The sequence below is a fragment of the Eurypyga helias genome, unplaced genomic scaffold (assembly GCF_000690775.1).
Source record: "Eurypyga helias isolate BGI_N326 unplaced genomic scaffold, ASM69077v1 scaffold7735, whole genome shotgun sequence".
Classification (NCBI taxonomy): domain Eukaryota; kingdom Metazoa; phylum Chordata; class Aves; order Eurypygiformes; family Eurypygidae; genus Eurypyga; species Eurypyga helias.
Window position 1 is genome coordinate 16879 of NW_010253311.1, and position 13231 is coordinate 30109.

General features: G+C 39.1%; 1 protein-coding gene across 1 annotated transcript in view; it reads left to right on the top strand.

The window, feature by feature from the left end:
• LOC104510383 (histone-lysine N-methyltransferase 2D) overlaps positions 1 to 13231 on the top strand; it is a gene marked incomplete at its 5' end in the record, with an annotated part of 29484 nt that extends 16253 nt beyond the window's left edge. The window contains 2 exons of the mRNA XM_010152616.1: positions 12517 to 12679; positions 13181 to 13231. Of these exons, the coding sequence (XP_010150918.1) occupies positions 12517 to 12679; positions 13181 to 13231 (214 nt within the window). The remainder of the gene's footprint in view (positions 1 to 12516; positions 12680 to 13180) is intronic.

Genomic DNA, 13231 nt, shown 5'->3' on the forward strand with positions numbered 1-13231 from the left:
GGTTCTGCAGAGTAAATAGTGAATCTGGATCTAAATAAACTGCTGTCAAATACCCAAGCAAATACTGGTATGGTTTTTTTCCCTTTCAATTACTGCAGGTTGTTATGGCAATATTAGATGTTATTTGTGTGGTATTTTCAGGGAGATGTGTTGACAAATCATAAACCTTTAAAAGTGAATAGAGACTTCTAGAGAAATACTACAAAAAGACAGTTCAGTTTCCGTCATTATTCCTTGAGCTTTTTGAGGAGAATGCTCATTTTCCAAAATGTAAATGGATTTGCTATGTGGATAGTTAAGAGCTTCACGTTTTCCATGTCATACCAGGTGAGGGTTTTTTTAATGAGTAACTTGAAATAGACGGTGAATTGTTGGGAAGACTGTTACCGTTCTGCATCCATCACATCAGAACGTGCCTGGGGCGCTTCCATGATGTTTGCTTTCTGTCAGACGTAAACTACTGTGATGGATAAATCCCGCAGTAAAGGTCGGACCTGGCAGCAATGCTCACTCATCTGAGAAACTAAAAGGTCAAGATACTCAAGATGCCGGTGAGACTAGAAGCGGAGCATCACAAGAACGTATGGTTGTACTTCCCACTCTTAATTTTATGTGGGCCTGGTGTGTTTGGTACTTTTGGAAGTTCATTTCTGTAGGCGAGTGCACTGCCATAGTCTTCTGCACTAGTTTGATGTTTTTCAGCCTTTGCTGTACTCCTTGAAGTGAAATAAGTCCATTTTGTGGTAAGCCATTGCTTGCTTTATGGTTGTTTTTAGTAAAGTATTCATCCTAGTACTCTGGCAGTGTTGTTACTTTAACACTACCACAGAACTAGGAAGATCATCTGATGCTAAGATTTCCATGCCACCAGATAAAATTGGGTTTAGAAAACAGGGATTGAATCTGGATTGTTTTGACCATCTGAACATGCTCTCTAATGCTACTGGACTGCTCACATGAATTAGCAGAGCAGCCTGTGTCTCTTGAAGAGTTTATTTGTGGATGATTATGATTATTAAGCCTAGGAACCACAGTGAAGTAGGCTTTCCACTGTGTTAGCATGTGGGCAGTCTGTGTTTAGACTTGTAACCTCGCTGTGGACTTGCAGCCTGGTCTGTGTGGAGGGGCAGGAAAACGCGCTGTCCAGGGTGTAATGCAGAATCCAAAATACCTCTCTCAGAATCTCAGGCTGGCTCCTACTCTTTCTCCAGGCCCACGTCTTCTGTTGACTCAAATTATTTCCCTGTGACTCGTTCTGATGTATTATTCATGTTATTTCAATGCAGTTTTACTTTTGAAAACGCAATGGTATTTCCCCACATTACTGTAAACGTTGTGTGAAAAAGCTAGGCATTATTCTAGTCCTAGTTTAGCTGTAACCAGGTAAGAATAAAAATATCAAAACCTCCTTGGCCTGTCATTAGAGATTAAGGAAAAGCATTATGAAGAAATAGGACTGTGCTTCATTTTACTATATGCTAAATATGAAAAAGAAAGCTTCATACGTTTGTGCCTTACTCCCTTCCCAGAGTGTACGAAGCCTGTCATACACAGCAACATCAAAAACCACACAGAATCTTGTAGTAGAGAAAAGGAATTTTAATGTGGAAGGGACCAGGTGGGAATTGATGCTGGGGCAGAAGTAAATATGTACATTTACTAAGGGAATCTGTGACATATAAAAACAACACTATTTCCTGGCAGTTTTTTCCATTCAATGGCACTAATATCTCTATAATTAAGAGCAATGGAAGTATTTAGAGGAAAACTGTACACTGCTATAAACAATTTTTTTTAATTGAACAGCTGTAATTTCTACCAATGGAACAAACTATATTATAAGAAAATGATTATTAGTTTAAAATGCAAAGTTAAATGAATGCAAAATTAACAAACAGATGGTGGAGAATTATTGTGGTTTATTTTACTCCTGGGTAAAAGGGCTCATGCATGATTGTAAAAATGTCATCACACTTCGTAAACCTGAAAGCAAACAGAATTTGCAGTTGTGCACATCTGTTTCGGGACACTGCTAAAGGGTTAGAAGTATCAATGTTGTTTTCAAATAAGGGTATTCATCAAAAGGATATCATTTACTTAACAGTTATGGCTTCTGCTAAGCATCAGACTTAATGTTCTGTGGAATTCATTACAAAATTTGGCAGCTTTTTTCTTCACAAGCTACTGAGGCAGCATGGTGCAAAACAAAACAAACAGCCCCTTCTTATCCCCCCGTCCCCGACTCCCAGAACAACAGTTGTATTACCTGCTAAATGTTTGACCCCTAGTTTCAGGATTTTAAATTCTTGTTCAGGATGTCACGCTTCACGATGCTTTCCCGAGGAGTGTCAGTGATGGAGGAGGATGAGAGGAAATGGGCTTATTTGCTTATTTCAGTAGCTAGTGAATTAGAAAAAGGATATGTAATGTTTGGGGATACCATGTTTTGGGAGGAGGAATGGGAGAAATGAGTTACTAATTTAGTCAAATTGAAAAAATCCTGAAAGCCTAGCCAGATAAAACATGTGAAGCTTTTATTAGGAAAGAAATTATATTAATGTTTCAAGCTGGTAGTTTCGAAGTATGCCGTCTAATTGCTTTATTTGAGCTCAATTTACAAAAATTAGTGAACTGAAGATGTAGGATTTTGTTTACGATGACTCTGTGCCATTTGGAGAGCGCAATTTAGGAACAGCCAAGGAAATAGGAATTATGAACAATAAGGTACTGATTGCAGTCAGTGGGGAAGGAATACTAAGGAGATGCTCACTAATGAGGAAGGTATTAAAGGCAGGAAATTCTTGGGTTTTTTATGTCTGTACATAATCCAGAGTTCCTTGTCACCCCATCCCTACTATTACCTTGTAAATTAAGCGTCTCATTGAGCATATATGGTGACTTTTGCTGACATTAACCTTCTATTAAGCCCAGCTAATATAGCTACAAAATCTTGGTTAAAAGAACGCATTATTAAGACTGCAAAATCAAACACAAAGTTAGGACACGCCAGAAGACAAGTTGTCTGCACACAGCTAATATCCTTTGCACACAATTAATGTCTTCTGTGTGTATGCCTGATTATGCAGTCTTTAATTGTATGATCACATGCAGAACAGCTAGTGTCTACTTCAGTCCATAGGGTGTGCATTGCTGTCTTGCTAAAAACCTCTTCAGTGTTACATTTTTTCATTGTTGTTCAGTGTGTAGGTATGCAGACTATTCAAATACTGCTGAAAGGAAAAAATTACTCATTTCCGCACGAGTTTTTCTATGCTGTTTCTACTGTAATAAACATGTGAATAACTTGTCTATAATTTTTGTCTCTAATTGTCTATAATTTTTCCCAGTAGTAGATTTATGTGACCTTTTTATGCATCTTGAGCTCCATTTGCCCCATCCCTGGAAGTGTTCAAGGCCAGGCTGGATGTGGCTTGGAGCAACCTGGTCTAGTGCAAGGTGTCCCTGCCCATGGCAGGGGAGTTGGAACTAGATGATCTTTAAGGTCCCTTCCAACCCTAACCATTCTGTGATTCTATTTTCCTGAACAAAAGTTGATTTTTTTTTTTTAATAAAACATAAAAATATCTGCTAAATTTGATGGCAGATGGAAAGCGTTTCAGAATACTCAAGACGTACTTACAGGGTGCGCTGATACTGCAGGCCTTTCTTCACTCTGTTGGAGTTGTGAGTGCATAATCTGTGTAGAAATCAAGACTGTATTTTTAGGGGGAAGTACCCCCAAGCTTCTAAAAGTAAGATTAAGGACTGAAAAAGCCTTAAATTTTACTTAGTGCCCTGCCCAATATGATAAAGGAGCTGTATGGGGGAAGTGAAACTAGATCTGCTTTGCAGCTCATCATTCAGTTGCCATCACTTAAGTGGGGTTTTTTTCTCCCACGAGCAACCCTCAACTTTTTTCAATATTCTTTTTCTGCTGTACAAATTAAGCACAGTCCTAGAAGTAACAGGTTTCACTAATGCAGGGACTCCTTTTAAGAGGTCTATTTTATCCACTAAATCCACATTTAATCTGCAGTCCTCATTGTGTTTTAATGTACATACTTAGTTATGGTTGTACATCTACGTGTCTGTTCATTACATTATCTGTCTGTGTGTGTGCCTGTTGCCTTGTAATTGTCTGACTGTATAATTTCCTTGCATCAGGGGAAAAAGACGAAAAGGTAGACCTCCCAAACTGCAGGTTTAAGACCTTTATGGCAACGGACAGACCTCTGCTATTTGGCCTGGCTAAGCGACAGCAATACAGCGCTAGAGTCACGGGACAGCGTCCTTTTCCTCCTTGTAGTCTTCATCCAATTTCAGTTGCCTCAGACTTCTGACTTTGTGTCCAAGTTGACTTTTTAGCCACTTCCATTCTTCCATGTTTTTCCTTCATCCCACCTCCTTAACCTGTCTATTCCCTTTTCCCCTCTTTGAGATCTGTCCCTTCACTATTTCCTATGTTTTAGCACATCAGTTCCCTCAGCTCTATGTAATTTTAATGCCCGTTTTTAGTTAATTGACCCTTGAAGTGTCATCCCTGCCCCTCCTCAGCTTCCCACTCTGTCCATGGTTTCTCCTCCCATTCTCATCAGACTCATTCATGCAGTGTAGTTATCCCTTTTGTCTCTTTGACCCATATTTGTCTGTCTGCTGTGTACTGGATACTCTCATTCCCCAGATGATTTGAGTGATAGTAGTATCAAGAGTCTTAAGGATGTCTGCTTTCCATTCCACTGGCTTTATTGTGCTTAGGCTCAGAGTGTTTATTACAGACTTCCTCTCTATAATCTGTGTCAGGCTGCAGCAATCTTCACAGAAGGTACATCTAGTCCGATCAGTGCTAGAAACTGGAGAGGATCAGTCATGATCAATGAGAGTAGATTTTTCTGTGGTTTTTCACTGACAAACTTTTGCAAGTGCTTTATGTTAAAAAAAAAAAAAAAAGTAGTTTTCTAAAGCTTGTTCATGTCTGGATAGATCTGTAAGGGCAAAACCTAAATCCCTCCCCCCAGTAATACTCCTGCCAAATTGCAAGTCCTGGGAGTGAGGTTGGTTTTAAGATACCTAAATGGGGGGGGGTTTCTGTTGAATTTTCTGTTCTCAGAAATTGCTGGAAAGTTGTGACTGAGCATTTCCAAAAGTATTTAAGAGAATTCAGGCATGTGTTATGTGATGCTCTAGCCCAATTTGTTGCCATTCAGAAGACCTACACGAGCAGAACAGAGTTTACCTGGCAGTCTTTGTAAGCAGTACCCATTGGGCCTACAAGGAAGCTGGGGGGGGACTTTTTACAAGGGCCTGTAGTGACAGGACAAGGGGTAACGGGTTTAAATTGGAAGTGGGGAGGTTTAGATTGGATATCAGGAAGTTCTTCCTGGAGAGGGTGGTGAAGCACTGATACAGGTTGCCCAGAGAAGCTGTGGATGCCCCAACCCTGGATGTCTTCAAGGCCAGGCTTTGAGCAGCCTGGTCTGGTGGAAGGTGTCCCTGCCCATGGCACGGGGGTTGGATCTAGATGGTCTTTAAGGTCCTTTCCAACCCAAACCATTCTATGATTCTATGATTCCCATCCCTTCATTGATACTGCCATGCTGACAATACATTTGGTGTGGACTGGCTGTGTTACCAGTGGAGAGCTTCTGTCAGCATATTTTTGGCAGGCTTCAGGTCAAGACTTCATCTAAATTTAGACCTCTGTGTGGACGTGTCTACCTGTGAGCTGTATTTAAATTCCAGTTACAGGCAGTAGAGATCTGGCTGGTATTGTCAGTGGAGCTTGAAAATGGAAACCCACTGTTTGGTTAACTGAATTGCAATGAAGTAAATGCCCATAAAATGACTAAGTCTCTGTGAAGTGCAATGGGAACTTAAATGCTTGGCTCACGTATCGAAGTTTAGACATCCTTTTCTCAATCCTTGTGGCGTTTGGAAGCACAGTGTGGCTTTACCAGCATAAGTTCTCCTTGCGCTGAGTTTCTGTTAAATGGCTTTGCAGATGTAATTGTGCCAGCCTACAGAGGGTCTGTAGCATAGACATAACCTACAGAGTGCTTAAGCCACTTCAGAATCTTTGTATGTGATTGTTGTGGTCTAACTAAAACCAGGACGGTGATTTAGGAACATAGGAGCTGGGCTGGATTAGGCAGAAAGTTGACTTCATCCCGGTCTCCTCGGCAGTGACCAGTAATAGATGCCTAGAGAACATCATTAAACAGCAAGCATGTAGTAATGTTTCCCCAATTATTTTTTTTCAAGTCTCCAACAATTTGTGGCTCAGACTGTGCTCTGCCAACAAAAAGAAATGTCTACACGTACTTCTTAAGACCTTCCGAGCATGAATCGAGGGGAGCTGGCACAATAGTCTGTTGTCTGAGCCTGCCAAAAAGCAGCCTTAACCAAAGCTGAAGATTTCTGTTCTTGCCTTGTTTGTCCTGAAGTTGCTGATGCTGAAGCCTAATAATCACAATTTAAATTACATTAAACATTATTGACCTTCTTGTTGTTGATGTGCTGACTAAACAACAGCCCTGTGTGTGCCTTTCTGTCACGGTGGCTGTTAGATGAGAATTAGGGGAATAGTTGGTTGTTAGCTGTGGGGAAGCCTAGACTCAAAACATTTACATTATCCTAAATCTTGCAGAAAGCAACGAGGTGAATAGAAAAACCGCTCATGAAACTGAAAAAAAAAAAGCAGCAAAGGCAGAGTGTGGAGGAGATGATACACATGCAGTTATTCCACTAGCTTGTATAATGATGGGGAGAGTACAGCTTCAAGGCACACAAACCCTTCTGTGGAGCTTCTGCATAGACAGGGTTTGGGAACATTTCAGAGCGTAAGAGTGCACGGTGAGGTTCACGTGTTTTCCTCTACCTGGTTCTGGTATCAAATTAAAAATATCTCCCTTAGCAAACTTGCTTCTTTCAGTTCATTTACGTGTCACAACTGTTACCAGAAACATCCTTGCAAAACATGAATGCTTTACTGTCCTGCTTTTTGATGCCTTGACACAAAACCATTTATTTAATGTAATGTTTTCTAAAGGTGAAAAAAGGAGGCAACTGGTGGGAAGGAGAAACAAAGTAGTGAGTTGTAGAGAGCCTGGGATCTCCTCTTACAGGGACTTTGGCTTTCTACCCTGATTACATGTGTGGAGTCACCGATAGAGGTGTTAGTCATCATCGTCTGTATCTTCTTACCTTTGTTCTTTATTGCTCTGTGGGTAACTGGGCAGATGAGGGACAGGTGGGGTATCTAGTCCAGAATTCTGCATTAGAAGACAGTCTTTCTCTGTGTTGAACTTGGCCAAATGGCTCCATTGTCCATGGGTTTTCATAATTTTAGAAGCAGAACTTCATAGTTTGTTTCTACAATTGTGATTTTTTTTTTAAACTTAGTGTTCTCAGAGCATGAAGTGGACAACATGGAAAATTTTTAATAGATGCGGTCTCTGTTAAGAACATTGTAGTTTTAAATATCAATTATAAGAGGGAAATCTGAATTTTAATTTCTTCAATTTTGGTATATGTTAAGGATTGAGGAACAAAAATAACTGATCTCTGATTTAATTGCTTGTTATAAGTAATCTCCAAATTTCTGACATGATTAATACAAAATTAAAACATTAGAAGGAAATTTCCAGTACTCCTGGAAATGCGTGTTATTTAGTACCTCTTCTAATCAGTAGTTGATTTGAATGGCATTAATTCCTTTTATGTTGCCATCGTACTGCATCGTGCTCTTAAATGCTTTGTGGTACTTAAACCAGGGTATTTGACATTAGAGGTGCTAGTGGTGATTAGTGTCTATAACCAATCTAAAGCCTTTTCTACATGGTGGAGTAATCAATTAAAATGATCAGAACTACCAGGGAACGTATTTCATTAATCACTGTTTATACTAAAATTTCTTTGTGGACCCATTAATGACAGGATGTTAAGGTCCAGTTCTCCTTAGTTACAAGTTTGTATGATAGCAGTTTTCAGTAGCTAATCAGCCTGAAATTTGTTCCTACAGTAATACGTTAAATTGTTTAATTAAGGACAGATGGCTTGTGCATTTTTCAGTACACTATCATAAAATTAAAATTGCTTATTGTTATCATAGGTTTTGTCAGCTGACTTTTTAAAGCTAAGTAAGTTCATAATCAGTGAAAACCTGTTGTCATTTTGCTTAAAAACCATTTAGCAATACCTGATAGTAGTATTTAACTTTACTGCACTAATCAGGTCACAACTGTTTATTCAAAGTCCATATCTTAGCCTTTTAATGTCTGCCTCCTAAGGGTTGTTACTTGTCCAGTTGCTGAGACAGTATTACTATAAAGTAATTTTAAGGGCAATAAAAACATGATAAAATAGGACCTCTGATTTCTTCTTATCTGATAAAATCTTATGTTACCATAAACACAGGCATCTTTTCTTCATTTGAACTCTCACTGAGTTCTGGAGTACTTCAAAGTATGGAGCAGCAGGAAGGTTGATGTAAGGTTGGAGTCTATCTTGTTGATTTATTTATTTTTTTTTAACAACCTAGGAAGTTAGAAGATGTACACAGTAAGCTGTTTCTTTTATCACCATTTTACAGTTCGACCATCTGATTAAATTAAAGCCAGCAGCATTTGTGACATTCATCCGAACCTCCACACCAGAGGCAGAACTAACCATTTTGTTCAGTTGATTTTGGTGCAGTTATGATTCCAGCATGGCAGTACGAGTTTTTGTCTTCCCGGAAGTTTTCTTTGTGGTTTCTGCTACTCTCTTTCATGGGGGATGTACTCCCATACAACTAGAAAAGAAGGGAGAGGTGATTGTTCAGGTTTTCTGATGTTTTCTGTTAATTCACTTAGTTCTTCTTTCACTGTATTTGTATAAAAATGTCGTATCTGATCCAATGGATTAGTGAATAAAGGGAATTCTAAAATGGAGTTTGAAAGATTGCATAGCAATTTGCTTTTAAAAATTAGATCCTTTTCTGTCTGTATGAAAAAAAAATCAGATGTAAATGAAAAAGTGAAAAAGATCCAGTAGAAGGAGGTGTGGACATGTTTTAGTGATGGAAATTACAATAGCAAGGAGCAGCAGGAGCAAGAACTCGTCCGTTCTTGCTACGGACGAGTGCATGAGGAGCTTGCTGAAGAAAACCGTTGGTAACCAGTGAAGGACTTCTTGAGTGGGAACACAGTCTGCTGACTCTGCCTTGGTGACATTTGTTTTATTGACTCTACTATGAATAAGGAATGAACTATCTCTGTAGCGTTCTGACATCTTGTAAAGGTTTGGGTTTTTTCTGTAGAACAGAACTGTAAAATTATTTGCTCCATGAACAAAACAGTGTTTGACTTGCTTTGACAGCTAACCGCTTTCCTATACCTACCCTTAGAATGCTCGGATTCAGCCTCTACCCACCTTATTGTGTGCTCACGCTAATGAAATGAAGACTCCGTGCCGTCTGTTTCTGTCCTCACAGTGTGGTAGACACACTTGTGTTTCATGGGCACTATGATGATTTATTGCTTCCTTCCACCTCCTGCTGTGCTGATGCCATATTTCAGCAATAGAGTAGTAAAGTAGTATTTGTTACTGAGTTTATTTACCAGAGGATTTTTTTTTTTTTAATATATTTTTGCTGTTCACATTCTTCCTTTCTTGGTGAAGGTCAGTTAATTGTAATAGCTGTGTACGTGTTCTTCTGGGGTCATAGCGTGTGGTCTGGTTTCAGAGAAGCGTTGGATTCTTCTGCTGGAAAAGTAACTCTTCTCATCAACAGCTGTTGCCAAAAAAAAATCCCTTTGGGCATTTATTTCTTGAGACTGGTTTATCTCTCTTATAAATTCAGCAAATGTTGATATTCTGGGCTTTTTATTTGTTTCAGATGATATATACCACATTGTTTTTAAAGTGTGTGTTTTACTTAGCTGCCAAATGCTTTTCATTGCCAGTGCAGTTTAGCAGATGGGTTTGAAGGGTTCAATTAAATATAATTTGGGCTTCCATTTTTCTCCCAGCATCTTTACATGGTTCCTTAAGTCAACATCACCATTTTTCAAGGCTTTGCAGTAATCCTGTAGTTTGCTCTTTTGTAATAATTTCATCATTTAGTCACATAGTGTTTGGAAAAAGGTATATTCTGATTTTGTATTTGTTATGTACATTGTTGATTGGTGATTTTGAAAAGCAAATGTGATTTTTAAAAATTTTATTAATATTGATATCTTAATCCATTTTTCCCAGCTTTTCGTAAATGTTGGATTCTTAGAGTGCTTGCAGTTCTTTCAAAATTTTCTTTCCCAATTAGGTAATTGTTAAGGGTTAATTATGGGATATAACAAAGTCTCTGTTGAGTACTCTCTTGAGGAACATGTTTTGGACATTAGTTCCTCACAAGTTCCCATTTCTGGCGTTTCTTCCCGAGTAACATATTTGAAAACTGTGCAGCCTTTCTGTAAGAGTTGGGCCTTAGCCATAATCTGGGCCGTCTCAATAGGCTCTAGGCGTGTCAAGTCCAAAATAGTGTGGTGGGTTGTGTGCTGTTTGTGGAGATGCAGTTTGTAAAGTTGGAGACTTTGGGCTTTATTTTCATGTGTTCACATGTAAGTTCACAATTTACCTTGTACAACATCCTCAGTGAGTGTTTACTGAATGTATCATTCCTTAAAACTAATTTCTTGCATGACTTTGGTTTTGTTGCCAGTCCTTAAACTGAATTAGCATTGCTGCCTTCTTCGTCTGCTTTAGGAACTCCATATAAAGAATAATTAAATAAAGAAATTCTTCAGAGAATCTTTCACAGAGAGTGTGATGAGGCACTGGAACAGGTTGCCCAGAGAAGTTGCGGATGCCCCATGCACTTGTGGGATGCCCACGCCCACAAGTGTCCAAGGCCAGGCTGGATGAGGCTTGGAGCAACCTGGTCTAGTGGAAGGTGTCCCTGCCCGTGGCAGGGGGGTTGGAACTAAATGGTTTTTAAGGTACTTTCCAACCTAAACCATTCTATAACCGTTCACTTATCTTGTCCCTCCTTCTCTCTTCTGAATTTCAGCTAGTAAAGTAACAGAATATATCTTTTCCATACTGTATTTGAAAATACTGTATAGTAGGTGTTAGACATGGGAAGAGGTGAGATGTCTTTCAGATCTGAAGACTAGACTAAGCATTGTAGCAGTCGCTGTCCTTAGTGACCCACTTCAATTTCTGTGCCGAAGCATTTTATCTTTTACACTGCAGTAGCGTAAACTAATATTTTTTCTTTCCCTTGTCCGTAAGTTGTGGTGCAGGCAGGTATTTTGCTGACAACGGTAATTTTATCTGGTTTTGAGAATGTCAGTGTAGCTGTTAACACAGACAGCTTTGTGATTTGTATTTTCGTATGGGATGGTTTTGATATCTGTGGACTTGTAGTAGCACTATTTCATGCCAGGCTTTGAAAACACCGAAGAATTACGGTAATGAATGTTGCCTGTATTCTAAGAACTAAGCAGATGCAGTATGTAACTTTTCTTTGATTTGGTATATGTTCTTAGTTGGATGTTACTTGACACTTGAGCTAGTAATCAAACATGCCTGTGTTAGTATATTTTTATTATGAAAAACTAGAGTCCCTGAGCTCAGTCGTTGCTGTATGTTACGTATGCCTTCTGCTGAGCCACTGACCTGTTTTTTCTTATGTTTATTCCACACCTTACGGTGCTGTGCCTCTAGCCTTAAAAAGTATTGTTGCCTTGGTGAAAAAGTGCAAAAGCATGTTACAGTGCTTCAGGGGCTGTAACAAATCCAGGAAAGAAAAAAGCCTGATTAACTGAATCAGAAAGGTGTGGGTGATCCTTTACAAGCAGGCTGATGGAATCTGTTCCCTCTTGACTAGGGAACTGAGGGGTTATTGGGTAGATCTTTTTGAGAAATTACTTTTTTTACAAATGTGACTATGGTCTCTAATAATAGTCATGTTTGTTTATGACTTCTTAAAATTTTGGGGGTGATATTTGTGTAGCCTTGAAAGGAGAGGTGAGAAGAAAGTGCTAGGTTATATAATGTGTTCCCATCCCAGAGGGAATTGTATAATGTCCGTAGGATTTTCAGTAGAACGTGATATTTCATTTCTACTTGCATTCCTGATTACAGTGTCTACAGTTTTACATTACAACTTACAGAGCTGTGTGGGTTTTGGTTATAACCTAAGGTAGTGTGGCCTGCCTTTATTACTCAGAATTAAGTCTTCAGGCCTGTTTACTGAAGGCATAGCTCAAGTTAGATAACATACAGAAGAAAAATGCTTTTCTGTGAGCAGAAGAATCTCAGTCAACAGAGTGCATTTAGAGTGGGTTTTGTTAAACACTGTAATTTGGAAAGATGTGGAAGTGCCACTGAAAGGCGCAGTCCACTGGTTTCCTTTTCCTCAGTATTCGCTCCCTTCTGCTGGCCAAGATGTTTGTCTGTTAAATGAGGCTGGGGACACATCTGGCTGGAAAATGACAAGAAAAATCAGGTTTTGAATGATCTGTTATGTTTTTTTTTCAGCGATGTGCATATTGTAAGCACCTTGGAGCCACTATCAAATGCTGTGAAGAGAAATGTACCCAGATGTACCATTACCCCTGTGCTGCTGGAGCAGGCACATTTCAGGATTTCAGTAACTTGTCCCTCCTTTGTCCAGACCATATTGATCAGGCTCCTGAAAGATGTAAGTATGCAGTATTCATATGACACAAATAGTACCAGGTTTTGCGAAAACGGCTCTGTGGTAGGATCAGCTCAGGAGTGCATTTGTTAAACCAGTTTTCCCAGTTGATAAGCAAGCCTATCAATTTGAACTAATTCAGGTTAGAGCAACCATATTGCAAACGCTTCAGCTAAATAATAGGACAGGAGCTTTATTTTGTACTTGTTCCAAAGAAGAGTTGGTCCTAAAGCTCTCAGTTTTATCTTGAGGAGAATAAAACTGTTTCTTTTGGGTAAGATTTATTAAGGTTTAAAATTAATGTGCTTTTGTTACAAGAAGATTAGTTGAGTATATCAGAAAATTGGGTGAAAGGAGTAGTTCCTAAGTGTATTAATTATATTAGAGTTTGATCAAGTTTTGTATGCGTAAGAAGTACTAAAGAATGTCTTGGCTTCGTTGGGTTCACTGAATTGTTCATAATTTTGAAGGAAATAATAATTGAAAAACACGATTTCTTTGTAGCAAAGGAAGAAGCGAATTGTGCAGTGTGCGACAGCCCTGGAGACCTCCTAG